Genomic DNA, 21,176 nt, shown 5'->3' with positions numbered 1-21,176 from the left:
CGAACTTTTAACACTTGTCACTATGCCAAGTAACTACCATTGGCCTTAAATTTGACAGAATTACAATCTCCTCAATAACCCTCCAAGATTAGACCAATTCAGTTCATAACCACAGTCAAAGGATTGGGTAATTATAATCATAGTTGGTGATGGATGATTTATTCATTATTAGGGTTTTGGGTTAGTGAAATGCAGACAACACAAGCGACACTACATGGAATTCCAGGGCCCAACAAACTGTTGTCTCTCCCAAGTGGTGAGGCGCAAGGGGTTACCTACACGTCTCTACCAGATTAAACTAATCTTTCCCGCCAGATTTTAAAATTCTGAAATTCAACGTTCCAAAACGCTCTTTCATGTACAAGCTGACAAACTGGGACAGCTTTTCTTTTGTCTGGTTCTCTCAGATTTAATCCTTGGGAAAGGTGTTTGACTCAGCTTGAAACTGAATTGATCCACTGCTGCCAAACCTGTTTATGGTTGATTTTGGACATAAGTCTATTTCAAATAGTTGAACTAAAAATTGGTCAATTACTTGGTATTGGTCCTCTACATACATGGCTTGTTAGAAAAATAATTTTGAAAGCAAAGAATGAATACTCACTCCTAGGCTGTATAATTCATCTCTTTGAAATCTCAAGAACTAACAATACCATGTTATATAATAGTGAGCAACTCAAATCACTCACAAAAAGTGTGAGTGTTATGTTATGACAATACCGTGGTGTATAACAGAGGACAGTTCAAATCTTTCACCAGTGTGAGCATTCTGTTGTAACAACATCACTCATACATGTAGCGTTCTGTTGTAACAACATCGCGTTATACAATAAAGAACGACCTAGAATACTCGTACGTGTGAGCGATCTAAGCCATTCTTTATTACATACACAAGGTACTGTTACAACTTACAACAGTACATATGGGATAGCTGAGACATGGTTGACACTTGATTCATCAAGTAGCATAAACTATTTGTATATCTAATTCCTCTTGTTTTGTCTAGTTTGAAAGTACATATGGTGCACAAGAGTGGGAATAAAATTTAATGGGATAAAAACAAACAAATAATTGAGGAGAGCAAGTACTATACCTTCATCACTTCTTTGAATAACCTTATTTATAGTACCATATCAATACCAGCTGTTCCTCATGTATAATTCGCATGATACTATAGAACAACTTCTTCTTCTACCCGTTTGTCCTCACCGAACCACACACACACACAAGGGAATCCTATTCATAATTCAACATAGAACTCCACTTTGACTAGGTTCTGCACATGTTCATGGCCGGATCTGAAACTACAAAGACTAACCTTGTTATGACTTCCACCACCGCCGCCGCTGCCATGGCACAGCCGACGAAATCTACAATTCGTAGATTTGTTGGTGTACGACAAAGGCCATCGGGAAGATGGGTTGCTGAGATCAAGGATTCTTCTCAACGTATGCGACTATGGCTTGGAACTTATGACACCCCTGAGGAGGCAGCTCGAGCCTATGATGGAGCAGCCAGAGCACTGCGCGGAGAAAGGGCGCGAACCAACTTCACAGCAACTAATTGGAACTCAAATCAATCTGGCTTAACACCAGAATCAAATGGGCGACATGAGCTTAGCTTCTCTTCCTTCAAAGCCAAGCTAAGCAAGAACCCAGAGAGTGTAATGGCTAGGTCAACAGATAACAAGTCACCAAAGAGTAGGGTTAGTGATCACTTCAGTACTTTTGCTAGCATATTCAACTTCAGGAGCTACCAATACAAAAGTCCTGTGCATATCAAGAACACTGAGAAGGTTCAACCAAGCATTATGGTGCCCCACGTGGCTGATGATGCAGCCTCCCCTTCTTGGGAGATCAGCTCTAGGGTGTCCGATTGTAGCAACGAGTGTGTCAGATTCCGGCAACACGGAATGGAGTCAGATGGGTCAGACTCCGGGGATCAAATGGTGGGTTGTATGGATAGTTCAGAGGAGATCAGTATCGGCAAGAGCTACAACATTTCTAGGAGTAAGAGGTTCAAGGTTTCTTCTTCTGTGGTGGTTCCTCCATCCTTTAGTCAATCTCCATATGATATGTAAGAAAAGATTAGTAATAAAGTTTCTGTCCAAAGAGCTGAGAAGCAGTAAAAATTTGTTAATGGTTCGAGTGTTGACTGTTAGTAGTGGCGAATCTAATCCTCTCCAAGAATGAGTGTTTTAATCACGAAAATGAATTATTGGTTATTGTAATTTATAGGCACTGTGAAATTATTTTTATGTCACATTTCACGAAAATGCTTTATCGTTAATCTGATATAAACCACCCAATGAACTGAGAAAAGTTTCATGTCTTGTTCATCTGTTAGGCACCAAGTCTTATTGTAGCCTCTAACACTGAAAGGATTAGAACTATTAATTCTTAATATACAGTCTAATTAACATAAGGTCTTCTTTCAAAAACTACTATGAAACGATATTCAACAATATCATTAATCTCCTTGTCTCCAATCTCATTCAGGTAGGATAGGGAAGTAGACAAAACAAAATTTTGGGAGAAAAAAAAAAAGGAAGAAGAAAAAGGTTTATATATATGCATGGATACTACCCATCAGTACACACTGGTTTTCTTTTTCCTTCTGTTTTTTCTTCTTCCTTTATATATATATATATATATATATATCACCCAATTTTCCTGTTTTTTTTTATAAAAATTAATGTCTATTTTCACTATTATGTATAAAAAAAACACGTAGTTGTCAAAGATATGCGAGGCGAAAGAATGTGCAATGGAAATTGTAATTGCCCATGTATGTGTGTAACCCCCAAATTAGGAACCATAACATGGACAATAAACAATGCATAAAGGGAAACATGATGGATTATTCAAATTTCACATAGTTTCAAATATTGCCTTCCCCAAAGTAACATAAGCAAAAAGTGTGGTCAATATATAATTCCCCAATTAAGACTTGTAAAACAATGGAGTACTATGGTATGATCTGACCACATGAAGTACCCTATCTACAAGATATATTTTCCAGTCAAAAACGGTTCTATAATTGATACAACATGCAAGTCAATCCATTTTGCATTTGCAAGCCAATGTGATGGACAAGTGACCAATTCTTGTGTTAAGAATATTTGAATGTAAAGGACACAACATATTATTACTATCAAAAGGGGAAGACTAAATGTGAATCTCACCCTACATGTCAGCAAATTGCTCAAAATCATACACTAACATGGATATATATCAAGAGTCTGAAAGATTATTTAAATAAACAGTGAAGCTTGTTGGACAAATGGGGCTGCCTCCTTCAGGATGTCTTGGCTTTCTGTGGCGACGGAAGCAACTGCATAATAACAGAAACAAGGAAAATCTTAACAAACAGAAAAGCAGGGCGACTTGGAAGTATGGATAGTCATGAAAAGAAAAAGGCAGGACCTTTACTCAGATTTCCCCACCTTAACTATGCCAAAAACAAATTTATTAAATATAGATCCCAACCATGATTTTCTAACGTTCATAAATCTCAAAAAGCAAATGATTGCTAGGGGATTGTTCATCTCAAAATGCAAATGATTGCTGGGGGATTGCTTGGTGTAATGGTAAAACGCTGGACTGGCAAGCATGAATATACCTGGTAATCAATTCACCAATGTACGGCTGATAGTCTAAAAGTAGTCACTTTGTGTTAAAATAATGCCAACAGTTAGGTTTGTCTGACTTCTTCCTTTCACAGCACACCATCTAGAGAATACCGGCACTTGGTAATGGCTTTTTTATTATTGAGGGTAATGCTAAGAGAATAAAATGATCAAAACAAACTAGGGATAACAGAGTTGGGAAAGATATGATAGCATATGGTTTATCTGAGGTAATAAGGTAAATGGCCTTGTATTTATCTACCCGACCCCAAATAATTGGGGGGCAAGGTCTTTGTTGAGTTGATTTATAGTTGGTTTGAATAGTTAAAGATTCCACAGATATAATAATTAATTTTAATTGGCATGCTATTAGGCATGACTATATAAATGATCCTTTTACAGTTTCCCAGTCAAATTCTGATATATATGAATGCAATTATGAATAGAGATTGGAGGTAAGAATTTATGAGCACCTGATAACAAGAGATGAGAGAGCTAACAAATCCAAAGGCTCCTGTTACACGAGGAGTGACTTTCTTTGGTGCCAGTTGAAGCAGCCCAACTGCAACCACTATGTCCATGCTTGCTTTAATGAGGGCTAGGGACCTCTCATTTGACTTTTTAAGTTTACTAAGGTACTGCTCATTCTGCATTCACAAATGCATCACAAACCATAAAAAATATTTCATAACCAACAATAATTAGAAGCTCATACTGCCATGACAAGGTACCTTATGTTTATCACTACCCTTAAGATCCTTTTCTAACTTCTTCATTGATGAGGAAAGCCTTCCAAGCTCCCCAACCTAAAAGGAGAAGCGGCGAGCGAAATTTGTTACATAATTATCTAACGCTTGTACAATTTGAAACAAAATAAATAATCAAAGCATTAACTACAAAAATAAAATATGCAAAGTAAAAAGAGGAATGTGGCAAACCTCAACCAATGTAGTGCAGACTGAGGAACCCATCCAACAGAAAAGAGATATCCTGCCAAGTAGCTCTACACGTTCTTTGTTCTGAATATAACCAACACAATATCTAAGTTCTTCTTGCCAAAACTTCCCATGGAATTCAATGCAAAACCATAAAACGGAATAAGACGCTTTCATTCCATACGGAACATACCTTATAAATGCCCGTCCTCCCAAGCCAGACAACTTGATCAAGAATCAAGAAAGTTGACAGTAATGCGTTTTTAGACTGAGACAAGCATAGTGGTTAGGAAGTCACCAAAAAAAAAAAAAAAAAGGAAAAAAAAGAAAAGAAAAGAAAAAAAAAGAAAAGAAGAGTAAAGTATCCAATCAGCAGTCCGATTATACCTTTCCCAGCAAAACAAGTGGAAGAGGAGTTCCTTGAGGAGTTGGACTGATAAGAGCATGCAGGTCGTTGACAAACTGCATAGAAGATGAAAAATAAAATATGCAAAAATATAAATGAAGGCATACCAATACAAGTTTATCTCTTTTAGTCTTTTTACAGCATTCTCTCAGCAAAGTCTTCATCCAACTACATCAGGCTAGCAATCAGTTTCACAACATATATAACAAAACAGGGTGCCTCTGACACCCACTCACATAAATGGATATTCAGCCAGAACATTTTCTTCACTGTCAACTTAGTATAAATAAAGGGGCGTAATAACGAAGTACATGCACCAAAAAAATAAATGAAGCATACATTAATCATAGTTACTAGCAACAATAGACTGACCTTAAAAAGACGGAAAACTTTTCGAGCCAAGCTGGTTGATTTGTCAACATTTTGGGCTGTGCCAGGCTGTCCGTCACTCAAAAATTTTGAACCATATTGTATTGCCCTGCATATCTTGTCCCTGGCTTCAGCTTTGTTCAAATACAGAACCACAAGAGCAAGTTCTGCTCTGGCTACGTCTAGTGTACTCATTCTCTATCCTGAATGTACCTGCAAAGTCAAGGTATTGGCAAATTCAATCCAACTAACCTGAAAAAGCAAAAAAATAACATTACAAGCATGCTAGGTTTGTTTAACATATACAAGCAAAAAGGTTACATTGACCAAAAGCAACAACAACAACTAAACATAGTTAATCTAAAAAGAGAGAAAAAAAAAGCCATCCCTTTTCTTTTCCCTTTTTTGTAGTGATCATGCACCGTGCACCAACATATGCATATTACAAAACCCAAATGAGGTGATTCCCAACCTCATGAAATGCAAGCTGTGTTAAGCAAGGCAAAAGGTTTCATAATTCCTTTTCAATGTGTCGTACAACCATATCAAATACCATGAAAACTAAGAGTATTGGCTGGCATATCAGAAGGCATTCAGTGAAGGGGAAAAAGAATGGGGTTGGTGCAGTGAAGAGAAGACTAGTCAAAGCATGAATTCCAATATCTTAGACCTTTGAGTGGTCCATTCAGTTGTACGACACAGGAGTGAAGGAAGACCTTCGGGGAGTTTGAAGAAGTTGGAAGAATCTGCATTCTTTAGTTTCTTTATTTGTATATAGGTTTTTGAATATGATGTTTGTCTATGTCCATGGTGTGCCAGCAGTTTTTAGCACCTTTTTATTGACAAATACTCCAAAAAAAAAGAGTATATGACGCATATACATGGGTAATCCTTTTACAAATAAGGGGGAAGCCGGGACTAAGAAGCAAACCCAGCTAAAAAACTTGATGATGAAGAACAGATGAGAAGCACAGCAATATAAATCACAGGGATTTATATGATTTAATTCCGCTTTCTGTATCAGTTGCCTGCCTGCCCCTTGAATTGTGCGGGACAAACAAATCACACAAAGTTGCCTCAAGAAAATCAATTAGCTTAGGATAAATAAAAGAAAAACCATTTGATCTAACAAATTCCATATTTCCATTAATATTTAGAGAGATGTACTCTCAGAGAGCCTGAAGCTGCCAGTTGCTAGAGAGATTAATATTCAAAAAGACCTTTTAAGTAATATCGGAAATGCACCAAAGTGCAGAGGACATTTTAGTTATAATGCATCAATAGAATTGTAGCCTTGTCTCTCAAACCATTTTTAAACAAGCTGCAGTCCTAGACACAAATATAATCATAAATAGGAACTTACAACTGTTATTAGCATTTTGAGAGTAATAGTCAATATCCAACTTCAACCATTAAACAAATATAGATTCTATTCAAAACTCCAACTCTAAGCAATTGCTTTCAAGGAGCAATTATTCATGCAGATTATGGACTTATGAGAATTTGAAATCCATTAGTTATTTCATTGGTATGTGAAACAAGAAGATAGGGAAATTAGAATAGCATGATTCAATTCTGAATCCAAGGCCTTACTTCAATGCAATCAAAATCCAAACTAAAATGCATTTATTGAAGCATCCAAATGACATTAATAAAGCTTGATAATCCAAAACTAAAGGTGAAAACAATCCATTAAATTAACCACTACGTCATACAAATGTCCCATGTCAATTATGCAGAATAATATCCGGCAAAAAACAGACACATAAAACTTACCTATAAACTAAAACCCAAGCATACAGAACCATGTAATATAAAAAAAGGATAAACAAAAACTCCAAACAAAAGAAAAAATTACATAAAATATTCTGCATAACTCAACACAGTATGTTTACAAAAACCTCTATTTCCCCAAATATATATGTTTTGGCTGTGTTGAGCTCATCATGTTTTGGATCAAAGCACTGGTAAACATATTACTCAAATTTCACTTATTTTTTCATTTCCTCCATTTTCCCAGTATCCAAACAAAGGGTGACACAGTAATCAGATCAACCAAATCCTAACCTTACAAATTTAATATTTATAACTTAAAACTCCTCCCTAAAAAATTAAAAGACTATTATTTTTTTCCCGTTGACTAGAATTAAAAGATGAAATTGGCTTGAACAAAACAAATCAAATCACAAAACCTTTCCATCAATCAAATCTTTCGTCTCCAGAAACAGTAAACCAAATAAAAGCATACAAACGAGATCGAATCAGCATACATACACCCTTATTCATCAATCAATAACAACTCATGTAAAAGAAAACAGATTAGCTATCTCTATACCTGAAGCAGCGACCAACAATCGAAAGAAAGAAGTAGGAATCGCAGATTCTACACGTATATATATATATATACACAGAGAGAGAGAGAAAGAGATTTAGAGAGAGAGAGAGAGAGATTTTACCGGGGGGTGTGCCTGAGCTTTTGCCTTGAAATTCACACCCTCTCTCTCTCTCTCTCTCTCTCTAAAAATTTCAGAGGCTTGGGTTTCTGGAGCGTCAGCTATCTCGATCTTTCGTGGTAGAGTCTGAGATAAGGGCTTGTTTTGGTCCTCTCTTTCCTTCCTAAAACAAACAAATTAAAAATTGTTACGTTTTATCGAATGTGTTCCAGAGTAACGTAGGCATGGTGGGTCCAGGTGTACTCTCTGGGCCCCACTTTCAAGTCATGATCTTGTCCGTTGATTTTCCTGTGGAATCGTATCGGACGTTTGTTGAGTCATTAGAGTGTGATGGTGGAGTCGCCGATTTTCCGAGGTATATGCATTGAATCTGGCGATGTGACGACAAGGGGGTTCTCTCTCTCTCTCTCTCTCTCTCTCTCTCTCTCTCTCACACACGCGCGCGCGTATCGATATGTATACGTGAGTGTTTGGATACCGTAGGACTTACAGGAGTGACTGGACACAAGGATAATGGCAATACTAATCTGGATTATTTTTCTGTTGTCTTCTCATTTTCGGATCCTCTACTTAGATTTAATTTTTTTTTAAACCCCTGATCCTCTAATAGATTTCAAGAGAATAAATGTGTTGAACACGATTTACATACGTGAAACCAAGAAATAGTGATTGAAAAGGTATTTTTTTATTCACTTAAATTAAGTTCCTACATATTTGTTCTACATTTCAACGCATAAAACAATTGTTGAAATTGAATTTAAGGTTATGTTTGGTATGGTAGAAAAAAAATATATATATGAAAGAAAAGGAGAAGATAATATTAATAAAGTGTGTTTGATTGATTAATAAAAGAAAAATAATGAAAATGATAGTAATCATATTTGAAAAAAAGAAAAGAAAAAAAAAATCTATTTTAATGCATTTACTATCATACCATTTTTAATAGATTTTGACCAAAAAAAAAAAAAAATTGACTTAAATAAAAATAAGAACAAATTTGGTATTGGCAAAATTTATTTAAAATACTAGCCTTTTTTTTTTTTTTTTTTTCCATTTGAAAAGAATACAAAAATCAATTCATCGGTATCACTCCAAATCTTTTTATTTCATTTCATTTCCTTTCCTTTCCTTTCTTTTTCTTTTCAAATTTATAACTACCGAACACACCCAAAAAAAAAAAAAAAAAAAAAATCTTTCTATTTCCCTTAGGTCAATTCAATACATGAATTTAGCTTCTTTTGTATACACTTGCATGTGAATATATATATATACATATATATTTATTTATTTTTATTTATATATATATTGGTGAAAAAAGTAAAAAGAAAGCTGGTCTCATACCATAACATGTCAATAGAAGGTTAAGATAAATAATGAGTGGTCTCATCCAAAAATGGTGGCATTTTGAAACTGAATGAAACAATCTGTCATAAAGAGTGTTAATCCAAATTACTGCATTAGTAGTAGAGAAAGTACCTCGACTCACTCTGCTCAGCGGCCACTAAAAGTTGTTACCATATCATTTTTAAGGCCGTTGATCAGGACAACTATTCCCAAATGTTCATCGGTCACGAATGTCATTCCATGTTAAAGTCCATGTGCTCCATGCTGACGGAGGTTGAAGCAGAATGACCATGCCAACGCGGTGGGGCTGGAGGCCATTGTGCAATTTGTGCTGTTACCGCTGCATAACAAACAATATCTTCAATGATGTCGTGTTAGTTTTTTCTAAACTTGGCGGTGGAAGCATAGCAAAACCAACACACAATCTTTGAATATTTTCTTCTAAGAGTTACATAGCTGAGATCAGGTTCTGTTTCGTTGCTTGTTGAGAGAAATTTTCTAGAAAATGGACAAAATGCAGAACATGGGGGTTTAGGACTTCATAAAAAGGCATAGACTGCTAAGCTGGTCAATAAAATGCAGTAAATCACCTTGATAACCAAGCGATGATGATGATAATCATAAAATTGAAATTGAAGTCCTCAATGACCTGTCGGAATCAGAAACAAACTCATTAGAGACTACCATACTCAACTCATCTGAAAATGCTACATATGAAGTAGATAATGATACATACCTGTCGGAATCAGAAACTAACTCATTAGAGACTACCATACTCAACTCATCTGAAAATGCTACATATGAAGTAGATAATGATACATAACGATTTCCAGAGCATCCAAAAGATAACGAACTAGAGCCCAAATTTTCCAATTTTGCAAGTAAGAAGTTCTCTGTCATATAAAAAATCAACCTTTATTTTCATGTCGGTTGGCTGAAAAATCAGTGACATGTTTGGTCCAGCTTTACTTGGAAACATTCATTTCTGAAGGACAGAGGGTACCAAATTTGCCTTCCCTGTTCAACAAAGATGCTATACAATTCAAATTATTTCAAAAAATTTGAAATTATTTCAAGGTTAAACAAAATCTCATTGGAATATAAACACAGCATAGAAACATGCAATATACATGAAGAAAGGCATTTAGATATGTACATTTAAGCTTATTTCAAACATCAAATATCATCTGAGTTCAAGTTGTCAGAACTCGGTTTTAATATAAGTATCAGCATTTCCACCTTTGGCACATTAGACAGTCCATGACAAGATGTACAAGAAACATCATCGAATTGGAAACTTAAGAAGCTTAGAGAAGAAAGAAGCAATCTTCCAAAAATTTCTATTCAGCCTTCAAGATAAAAATGATACCTTCATTCAGAAAGTAGATACAGCTGTAATTTCTTCGAAGTTTCATCTTTCTGATAGAGGCTCAAATGCAACATTACACATATTAGAGAAATGGAAGGTAATGCAATGGCCTTCGAATAATGGCAACCTTTCCAGACTCTATAATCCCTAAATTACCTAAAAGAAATTACAAAAGAGAATGCAATATTATAAACAGAGAATGGATATAAGAGTACGAGATCTAGGAAAAACAATGTGCAATAAAATCCTTTGATGCATAGCTTACCTTGTTGAAGATGCTAGAGCTATTTTATGGTATTGCTGAAGATGGAAAGATGCAGAAAGTTGTTGCTCCAACGGCCAACGGGAGTCATACATAAATGGTGAAACCGTCTCTAGTCGTTTGAGATGATATACCTAACTGTAGAATCCCCTTGTTTCTTTTATTCCATCCAAACAATCGAAAATAGAACAGAAAGGGAGGAAAAAAAATCACTTCATAGATTAACAAGCTTGCGCATTTGAATTCATATATTAACAACTTTTTTTCATACAGATAATGAAACAAAGATCATCCGGAAAGAGGAAATAGGAAGTACTTCATTATACAAGGACAATCCAAAATAATGTTCTATTTCCTGCTGAACAAACTTCTTAGCTTTCCCTTTTCCAACTGCTCGAGTAGCTTCTTGGCACCAGGGATGTCCATCTCAGAGAGCTTCTTGAGATACCCAATCGCTCCATACGAAATCATCAGCTTCATACATTTCTTGCTCGAGGAGAGTGATGCAAGGCAAGAAACTACATATTTTTTCACTGTGTTATGAGGACTTGGGTCAAGCAACTGGACCAGATTTGGCACACTTTTATCGTTCCTTCTAACTTCTCTGCAATTGTATGAGAGTGTCACCAAAATTGAAACTGCTTGTGCAGCAACTTCTCTGGCACTGTTTGTCTTAGCCTCAAGCATTTTGACAAGCAGTGGTATACATCCAGCTTTACCAGCCAATTTCTTCATCTCTGTTGAAATGCAGGCTCGACAAATCACCGATGCAGCAGCTTGTTGAGCACCTAAGGATCCCAATCCTAGCACGTGAACTAAACGGGGAAGGAGATCAAGTGAACACAAAACTTCCACAGAAATCAAGCCAACCAAATTCTTTAATGCCCATAATGCAGATTCTTGGGTTAAGGGACCATCAAGATAAGCCAATAGGCCTTCGACTCCACCTTCAGAAATAACAGACCTTCGAAGATCGTCATTACTGGAAGTTAGATTTTGCAAGCAGTCAGCTGCATATTCTTTAGATCCCAATAGTACCCCACAATCCAGGAGATTGATCATAACTTTTACAATGCCTTCTTCATAAAGAGTTTGCTGCACTTCCAGAACAACAGAAATATTTTTCAAAGTACATGCAGCTGCAGCTTGGGAAATAGAGTCACCAGTTCTACAGATCTCAATCAGTGGCCTTACCCCACCATGTGCAACAATTGAACGGACTGCGTCTGCTGACATTGACAATCTTTGGAGCGAAATTGCAGACTTTTCTTTGCACACTGCACTACCAGACTCAACGAGCCTTATAAGGGGTGGAAGAACACCTTCTGAAATAAGCCAATTCTCACAACTGCCAGATTCCGCAAGTAAGCAGATTATTGTGACAGTCTTTTCCCGGATTCGAGGAGAAGTTTCCATGAGCAATTGGACTAAAGCAGCAACACTGCTCGGCCCCAAACCTGCCAAAACATTCCTTTCATCCTCCTTCATGAGTTCAACAAGGCTGTCAAGAGCTCTGTGTTTAGCCTCCAAGTGCCCAATCTGAAGACGGGCAAGCAATTCCCTTATACTGCCATGAATTGCCGCCCCTGGTTCTCCTGAAGAATTAGCTACTGCTAATGGGAAAGTAACCTCACTGAGTACACCAGTCTTGATCAATAGCCCACAATCTTGCAAATTCAAATATAATTTACCAGACAAAGCATCAAGATCACTCTGCATCTGAAGCTTCCCCTTGTATTTCTCTTCAACACACAACTCTGCCAATACAATTGCTTCATTCAATGCTTCCGAAACTGCCTGCAATTGCTCTCTACATAGTGCATTCTTTGAGAAGCAAGGGTGGCTTGACAAATCCGACAGATGCGATGGCATCTGCTCCAGTTTTGAGATTATCCTTTTCCACCGCCCAGAAAACCCCTTGACTTCCCTTGCCTTCTCAAGTGCCACAGGTACAAGTTCTTCGGCACGCACTAACCATTCTTCGGCCGACTGGCTGTTGACCAAAGCAGCATGTCTACTGTCCTCCACCATGATATTATTATGGAGGTGGATCAAATTGATAACTGGAGTTTGAAAGAATTGAAATTTGGAGAAATCAAACCTTCAGAGCAATGATCCAGGTGAGAAAAACAGTAACATATTCGATTTTTTCAAACAAAATGATCTGGGTATGGATCAAACTGGTTGCTTGAGAGGGTAGAAGTAGAAATCTAGAGAAATTCAACCTCAAAAAGGTGACAAAAATAAATCATCATTTATGTCAGACAATTACTAGCTGTGGGACAGTTGCAATCATCAGAAATTGTATTACTAATTAAAGAAACAATAAATCAAATAGAGAGGGCTAAAGTTAGGAGCTTCGAGAATCTTGAATGATAATTGCTCTTTGCTGAAATCGAGACCCTACAATAAATAGTGAGTATATCTAATGAAGATTGAGTCCTCTCAGAAGCTTTGTCAAATGATTATTCGATTCCATGGACAACAAGGATAGTGGCACATATATAAATACATATGTATGTCATATGTGTGTGTCTATATAGATTATAATATCAGAGCAGATGAAAATGAAGGAAGGAACTTTCAACCACTAACCCACAACTGTCCAACTAAGGCCATCAAGAGATATTTTTCCAATTCCCAGAATGCCCTTTAATAGTCCAAGTAAAAGCTGTAAAACCCATAAAATACGAGGCACTCCAACACAATGCAAAGAGTAGTTGGTCACTTGGACTACATCAGATCCAAATACCTAAAAATCTAAGACACAAGTAAGATTGTAGCTACTTCTTTTAAAATATAAAAAAACGGAGGAGGTTAGATTGTAACTGTATACCTAGTTTTTTAGTCATAAATATACGTAGTGTGAGAAAGAGACTTGCTTTGAATAGAAGATAAGAGTCTCTGCCTGCAGTTGCACATATATGTATTTAAATTCATGAAGTTGAACCAACCCCACAATAATTATTAAGATATCTGTTGCAATAAGTACAAAAATAAAGTACCTCAAATTGCATTGCTTTCTATTTCACTATCATTCAAAGCACTGTAACAGCCAGCGAAATAGCACTAGGTCTCTGCTGTTTTTACAAGCAAAAATAGGCAGAATCAGAAGCAAAAACCCAACTGAATAAAGCTAAGATAACAAATATTCAGTTAAAAGGAATCATTAAAAACCCTAATTTCTAAAGGAAAAGGGTTTATATAAGAGAAAGAAAAGGAAAAAAAATCATTTTTTTTATAAAGCATCAGAGAAAGCAAGACCTTTTACCTTCAGAATGAAAATCAGAAATAGCAACCCAGAACCAGTTTATAAAAATTGCAAATGCCCACAAAACTGATCTCCCAGAACACTCACTCTACCTACTCTATCTCTGTCTCTCTCTCCACAGAGACTGCCACCCAGAAACAGTTTCTAAGAAACAAAGACACCCAGAACGTTATTTTGCTTCCTGATGATGAAGAAAGCGTGAAACAGTCGAAAACTCTTAGAAAAATGGAAGAAAATCAGAGAAGGTTGAACGAAGAAAGTGTTGAAATAAGCAGAGAAAAGAATCGAGCTCTGGCGAAACAAAACAGGTAAAATAGAGAGAGAGAACAATCACATTCAAAAATCAAACCCTCTTCACATCTCTCTATTTCTCTCTCTCATGAAAGGAAATGTCAAAGTCTGGTCCTTTCAGCTCCTCGATTCTCTCTGTAATTGAAGAGAGAGAGAGAGATAGAGAGCAGATTCAGGTCGGAAAACGACCTATGGTTCAGCAAGATAAAAGATCTGACGGCTGTAATTGGAGGGTCAGAGAAGATCCGACCGCTTAGGATTGGTTGACATTTTGAAAGTGCTTTTAGGAATTTTTTATCAAATCGAAAAGATGACGTGGCTTATATGCCACGTGTAAAGTGGTCGGTTAAGATGATATTGCAACCTACATGTTGGACTGGTTAGGACAAATGATTCCCTACCGTCCGATACATTAAAATAAGATCCAAGTAGTTGGATCGGTTGGTTGATATTTATCTTAATTTTTTCAAAACACATGTTAAATTTACAACTATATACGTAGTCTATAAGAGAAGGTTTGTATCTAAGGTAAAATGCCAAAAAAAAAATCCCTTCAATTATGCTTGAATTTCTAAATAATTCCTCTTAATTATATTTTGTACACAATACTCTTGAAGTAATCACATTTTATTGCAAAATATCCCAATATTTAAACTTTATTTTATTAAATGGTCTTAATGCTCATTATATTTTGTTAAAAAATGTCCCAATGCCTAAATTATATTTTATACATGATATTCCCTGAACTATTACATTTTGTTGCAAAATATCTTAATGTCTAAACTATATTTTATTATAGAGTAATATACTTATACTGATTTGTTATACCAAATGTTTCTGATTAGTTATTTATGCATAGTACATGTAATTGGAGGGCCCCACTCTTTATTTATGCGGTTTGTTGTATGAAGCCCTTCATTTACATGTACTATGTATAAATAACCAATCAGAAACATTCAGTGCAACAGATCGGTGCAAGTATCATTACTCTTTATTAAATGGTCATAATGCCTATCACATTTTGTTGAAAAATGCCCCAATGCCTAAATTATATTTTATTAAATGATCATAATACACTTTCTTATTGAATTGCACTTAATCTATTTTTCTTATTGAAAAAAATTATGAAAAAAATTCATACTAGTTTGATGATATATTCTCTATTAAATTTGCATAAATTTACTTTTAAATTTTAAAATTAATCGTTTAAATAAAAAATTTAAGTAATTGTTTTAAAACAATTTAATTAATTTCTTAATTTTTCATGAATATATTACATGAAAAAGAAGGTATTTTTTATTTAAGTAATTTATTAATTTTTCATCAATATATTGTATGGAAAAAAAAAAAAAAAAGTATTTTTCTGCGGTAAAAAAGGTATAATAAGTTTTATAATAAATAATTAAATTTTAATAATAAGTTGATCATTTTAAAAAATAGTAGTTACAAATTTATTTATTTTTTTCAAAACATATGTTAAATTTACAACTATATATATGAGAGAAGGATCGTACATCTTTTTTCGTATTTATTCAGGACTTCTTTTTTTTTTTTTTTTTGATAGAAGACTTCTAAATTATAGTAGTAGTCAGGAAGAGAATTGGAATTAATTATTTGAAAATAAAATGACTCCGTAATACATTTTTCGAATTCTAAGAATTTTTACAGTGCTGTGTGAGTGGGGGCGAAAATTCCACTGTATCATAACAGGTTAATGTTATGTGATAAATCTCACACTCCCACCTACATATTTTTTATTTGACATTGTCCTTTCAAATGCAATTGTGTGTAATCATATTTTATGCATATTTAATTAATTTTTTTTTTTTTTTTGTAATGCTTTTCATAACAGATTTCATCCACTGCCCAAACATGAAAAATTATCTTTATTTACTCTTAAAGTTAAGGTTGAAGTTCTCTTCCAAATTGCTATGGGAAAAATATTAAATACTCCGAGATATGGTATTTTAGAGTCATTCAAGTTCTTAAATGTGGTGGGTACACTATCTCATCCATGATCCAACAACTTCCCTACTCCGAATTCCATACCCCGAAATATTTAATAATTTCTCATTGCTATGATGTACATTTTCAAACTAAAATGTCAAGTTATCCTCAACATTCTACTTTTCACATAATTAATTAATTTTAATACCCCTAAATCACATACCAAAAAAAATTAGTATTCAAACCCCAATTAAAGTAGCAATCAAACTAGATTATTCAATATATGATATAAAAAAAGCATTGCAATTCAATGAAAGAGATGAAGGTACTTCACTATTGGCTTATTATAGAATTGAAGAAGTTGGAGAGAAACAGAAAAGGTGGAGGAGAACCTTAACCCTTTCAATAGTGTTTTAACTTTCCTTCAAAAAGTGAACAATAGACTGATAGAGCAATATATTATAAGAGAGCCACAGATTATATGTGTTTGTTTTTGTTGTTACAAACAAATGAATTCTCTAAAATATCTCTAAACTTGATAGTCGGTTGTCTCTCGGGGTTGTGGTGAGCAAATCGATTGTCTCCGAGAGTTGTGGGGCTCACCACAGCAATTGCCCCAATAATTGTGACCCACCCACAATTATTGTTGAGTATCGTCACTTTTGAAATTATTCTTTTAATGAATTTTCAACAACCAAATAAATTTTTTATGTTATGTTTGGTGTAAATTTAGAATTGAAAAAAATTTAATTTAAAATTTGTACTAAATTTTTTCTAATCTCAAATTCAAAATGTCAATTAGTGTTACCAAATGTTTTTTAATTTTCAGTTCTCAAAAATATATATATAATTATTTTTTTAAAAAAGGGCCAATTTTTTTTCCCTATTTTACTAAACTACAGCAAATATGCAGCGATTAACCATCCAAATATCCTTCGCTAGCCATTAAGGGTTATCCCTCATAAGCATCTCAAGTAACAAAACAAGAAGGGAATACAGAAAGCATCTTACGTAACAAAACAGGTAGGAAATACAGACAGCAGAGGGTAATCTTTTGTACAATATAGAAACCAACTAGCATAATTTCCTGAATATTTTATACAATAAAACATCTCGCAAAACAAAACCCACAAAAACAAAAGAAGAACAAAACGAAAATAATAACAATAATAATAATAATAATAATAATAATAATAATACAGATTGCTTCAAGGAATACAAACACTACGGGCCCCTAAAAACCCACCTGCCATGCTTCTATATTTACAGTTCTCACCACCAAACCTGGATTCTCTCTGGTGCCTTTACATCGCTTATGCAACAATTCCATTGTTACATCGTCATTTCATGGTGTTGCAATTCGTGATGAGGCTGTTGCACTAGGATACTAGTGCACTAGCGACACAAGACCATAGCACAGGATGCTCTCCTATGGAAGGGATCCGGTTTCCTCATCACCTACATAAAAGATCCACTGAACTCTTTGCCCAAACTACTAGGGCATATCAAAACCGAATCCACACACAGACCACCTTTAGTATGAGTGCAGTCGATCTGAGTCAAAGAAAATTTGATCTTTGTCAATTCTTTAGGCTGCTCAACAACAAAATCTCCTGCATGGTAGTGTACCCAGTTCCCTGGATTGTCCAAAAAACACCGGGATATAGCATGTTGACCATCGGATGTGGTTAGCTGGAATTGCACAGGTTTTACATCCCAGCCATGGATCTGGTCAGGATTACAAACCCGACGACCCAGTCTTTTTGTGGCCCTTCCGAGCTGGAGTCTGAAGAATAGACTATATGTTCCTTCCGGAAATTGGAACTCAAAGTCTCCTACTACTTCGAGCCACCAGATTTGTTGAAGATATGCAACTGTCTGGAATCTACATGAAATGGAAGTGAACAAGTCAAAAAAGGGTAAAATCACACATTTTCAACATATAATGATACGAAAATTCTCTGTACAAAGAAATGCAGAGGCCCTCATAGCACAGGCACAGTGAACATTGACAGAATTTTAGGCTAAAACATGTTCGGGTTAAATCACTGGGAAGGTATTCAGGAAAGAAAAAAAAATCACTGGGAAGGCAAGAACATTTTTCACTAGGCCAGCATAGCTTGTACACGCGGAGTTGGAGCTATGCATTTTTTTTATTATTTTTTTATTTTTACAGAAAGTTCAAGCAAACGCACACCTATAGTATTACCGTAAGGGGGGCTCGAACTCTCACATCCCTTAGGGAGGAGAGATCATACCATCTGCAGCCCATTGGAAGTTGGAGCTATGCACCTGAACAATTCAATTATTTGACCTAATATATTACTAATTAATCGTAATAAGGAATCAATCGTTTTACATTAAGTTGGTGTGTTCAAACTCCAATAGATGGTCTTGAGAAAAGGTCACAGTTTATCTACCAGATGAGCACAAATTTGTTGACCTGAAAATTGAAATAATACAACCATGTACCATTGATGAATTAACAATATTCACAATAAACCAAATCCAAAGAGAACAAATTGTATAACACCATGTGTGTGTATCTATATATATATATTTGATAAGTTGTGTGTGTGACTGTGTGTGTGTATATATATATATAAGAAATTTAGTAGTATATTTACCACAATAAATTTTCCTTATATACATGTGATCAATAAATTTGAATTCCGAAAGAAAATGAAAGGCCATAGAAAAATCACAATCATGACATACACATACTCAACTAAATCTAAGATTTAATATATAATAAAAACCCAATAAGAAATTAAATCTTAAAGTACTGTGTCACAAACTAATAGCATTAGATTGTGATTTATTAACTAATAGAAACCAAATTAAAGGGGATTGAGTTCACATAACTTACATACCAAGAACACACACACACATATATATATATTCTAATTTTATAAACACAATATTGTCACCTTGAATTAAAAGAAACCTAATAATATATGACAAAGATCAAAAGAAGAAGAAAAAATAATACTTATTATATTTGTGTATATGTACATATGAGTTTGGTGGTTTTATATATAACTCACCTAGATTCTTCTGTTGAAATATGATTCCAATATCTCCGATCATCAATCCCTGTGATGGTCAACGCCTTTGACGAAATCGACAAAAGAACACCACCAGAACTCTTGTCAACCCAAAGTTCCTGTAAAAAACCCAAAATTCCCAACACATTAAAAAAAAAAAAAAAAAATCAAAATCAAAATGCAAACAACACGCCCTTAAAATCTAGGGAGAGAATGTGCGATCTTAGAGAGAAAATCAAACCTTTGTGCCACCATCGAATGGATTGGGCCGACAGAGCCTCGCATAAATATCCTTCTTCCCCAAATTACCCCCACTATCATCCCACAATTTCTCCGTAATATACCTGTAATTGGAGGGCAATTTCGGTTCCCAAATGAAATCGGCCGACGAAGCGCCGCGAAAGACCCGATTCAACCGGGCCAAGTTGCAGATCTCCGGCGGGTCCAAATATCCCAGAACCACAGCGACACAGCTCTCAGGTATGTCGCCGAGATTGGGCTTCAATCGCCGGTTGGGCTCGTCGTGGTCTGATGGAATAGCAGAAGTGTTAGCCCCCATCAAAGTCCTAAACCATCAAACCACTATATATATAGAGAGAGAGATGTTGAGAGAGAAAATGTTGTCACGGAGTTGGGATTTTGAGGAATTGGAAGAAGACGAAGGTCAGGCTGGGGGGTTTTGGGTTCATCAGCCTGCGATACGGACACGTACACTCCGCCGTTTTAGAGAGAGAAACACAGAGGGATCCCCAACTTGGCCAACTCGTCTCTATATTCCGTTTCAGGGTTTCAGTTTTGAGTGTGAGGTGGAAGACAGGGTTCTTATCCAGTCCAACGTTGGTATGAGAAGTGTGAGGCCCACGCTCGTCGACAGAGAGTGGAGTACACGCTCCAACAAAATGCTGAGGCGGCCACATTGTCACAATCGAAGTGGATTTCGTGGAAATTACTGAAAGTACTTGTGTATATACAACACAATTTTTTCTGACCATGTCTGTCCAATTTTTTTTTTAATATGCATGCATAATTTTCTATTTTTGATTTATACTGGCAACAGTCGTTTCTGAGCTGTTATATGTAGTGAAGAGGGGATCCTATGCCGTCGTATCCATTGAATAGGGGATCCTATGCCATTGGATTTCTGAAATGGTTCTTGGTCAGGGAACTCATAACATATGTTATATTGAGTTTCGTGTCTGTGCACCAAAATAGTATGTGTATAACTAAATGAATGGAATCGGACAAATAATCATGATTCTAGATAGTGGATGAATTTTGGAAGTTCAAATGAGGAAGAAATTGTGGTATTTTTCGTGTAAACATAGAATGATCCAATGAAATTTTTCTGAGGACTTAACATTTGTGCAGATGTGTTGGTATTATATCGATTAATGCTCTAATGCCACCTAGTCAACGTTAGCTTTGATCTTGTTGCTGTTTGTTTGTGACATTTCGATTGAAACTCATTTGGGCATTGCAAATTGCTCTTTGATTAAAATTTGTCCCACTTAAACTATAGTATAGAAAGAAGGGACAAGTGCATTAAAACACACTTGAAATATATTACAGTATTTTTAGCTCTATTTGAAAAAGTATGTAAAAAACACTTCTAGTCTTTTCACATTTGTCTTTTCACATTGTACAAAAATACTCTCTCTGACATAAATTAGTATTGTAATACTCGATTTGTCCTTTTACTCTTCCAAAAATGCCCAAGGGAATACATATGCTACTTATGAGTGTTATGTGCACATTACCTTATATATTTGAATTTTTTTTCTCTATTTATATCTCTAAACATTTTCTTTTTTTGAAAAAAACTTTGAGAATTTGTTAAGAACAAGGATTTAAATT

The 21,176-nt window shown here is 35.4% G+C and overlaps 4 protein-coding genes across 9 annotated transcripts; 1 reads left to right on the top strand and 3 right to left on the bottom strand.

Moving 5' to 3' along the window:
• The first annotated feature begins 1,288 nt into the window (after nt 1-1,288).
• Nucleotides 1,289-2,080, top strand: LOC132300947 (ethylene-responsive transcription factor RAP2-11-like). The gene has a single exon (XM_059798251.1). It carries the CDS (start codon nt 1,289-1,291, stop codon nt 2,078-2,080), a length of 792 nt encoding a protein of 263 aa, XP_059654234.1.
• Nucleotides 2,081-3,085: 1,005 nt separating this feature from the next.
• LOC132299055 (peroxisomal membrane protein 11C) lies at nt 3,086-7,954 on the bottom strand. 4 transcript variants are annotated; one of them, XM_059795494.1, is made up of 8 exons: nt 7,795-7,954; nt 5,342-5,551; nt 4,951-5,025; nt 4,757-4,831; nt 4,567-4,647; nt 4,360-4,434; nt 4,102-4,275; nt 3,086-3,333 (listed from the first exon to the last, which is right to left on the bottom strand). In XM_059795494.1, the coding sequence occupies exons 2-8, from the start codon at nt 5,531-5,533 to the stop codon at nt 3,298-3,300; spliced, it is 708 nt and encodes a 235-aa protein (XP_059651477.1). In that variant the 5' UTR covers nt 5,534-5,551; nt 7,795-7,954; the 3' UTR covers nt 3,086-3,297. The 4 variants fall into 4 exon arrangements, with proteins under 4 accessions (XP_059651477.1, XP_059651478.1, XP_059651476.1 ...); XM_059795495.1 differs by having other exon boundaries at nt 7,674-7,950; XM_059795493.1 differs by having other exon boundaries at nt 5,342-5,590; nt 7,795-7,950.
• Nucleotides 7,955-10,962: 3,008 nt separating this feature from the next.
• LOC132299054 (vacuolar protein 8-like) lies at nt 10,963-14,460 on the bottom strand. Of its 3 annotated transcripts, none has more exons than XM_059795490.1 (4): nt 14,038-14,460; nt 13,772-13,846; nt 13,603-13,674; nt 10,963-12,829 (listed from the first exon to the last, which is right to left on the bottom strand). In XM_059795490.1, exons 3-4 carry the CDS (start codon nt 13,616-13,618, stop codon nt 11,115-11,117), a joined length of 1,731 nt encoding a protein of 576 aa, XP_059651473.1. In that variant the 5' UTR covers nt 13,619-13,674; nt 13,772-13,846; nt 14,038-14,460; the 3' UTR covers nt 10,963-11,114. The 3 variants fall into 3 exon arrangements, with proteins under 3 accessions (XP_059651473.1, XP_059651474.1, XP_059651475.1); XM_059795491.1 differs by having other exon boundaries at nt 13,772-13,843; XM_059795492.1 differs by lacking the exon at nt 13,603-13,674.
• A 2,971-nt stretch (nt 14,461-17,431) lies between these two features.
• On the bottom strand, nt 17,432-20,134 carry LOC132299053 (F-box protein PP2-A13). Its single transcript, XM_059795489.1, has 3 exons — nt 19,564-20,134; nt 19,323-19,441; nt 17,432-18,160 (listed from the first exon to the last, which is right to left on the bottom strand). The coding sequence occupies exons 1-3, from the start codon at nt 19,879-19,881 to the stop codon at nt 17,734-17,736; spliced, it is 864 nt and encodes a 287-aa protein (XP_059651472.1). The 5' UTR covers nt 19,882-20,134; the 3' UTR covers nt 17,432-17,733.
• Between the last annotated feature and the right edge of the window lie 1,042 nt (nt 20,135-21,176).

Source organism: Cornus florida, unplaced genomic scaffold, assembly GCF_030987335.1.
Source record: "Cornus florida cultivar Cherokee Brave unplaced genomic scaffold, ASM3098733v1 CherokeeBrave_3.0.0_Hap2_Chr03, whole genome shotgun sequence".
In the NCBI taxonomy this organism is placed as follows: Eukaryota; Viridiplantae; Streptophyta; class Magnoliopsida; order Cornales; family Cornaceae; genus Cornus; species Cornus florida.
This window is presented reverse-complemented; position numbering and strand designations above follow the sequence as displayed.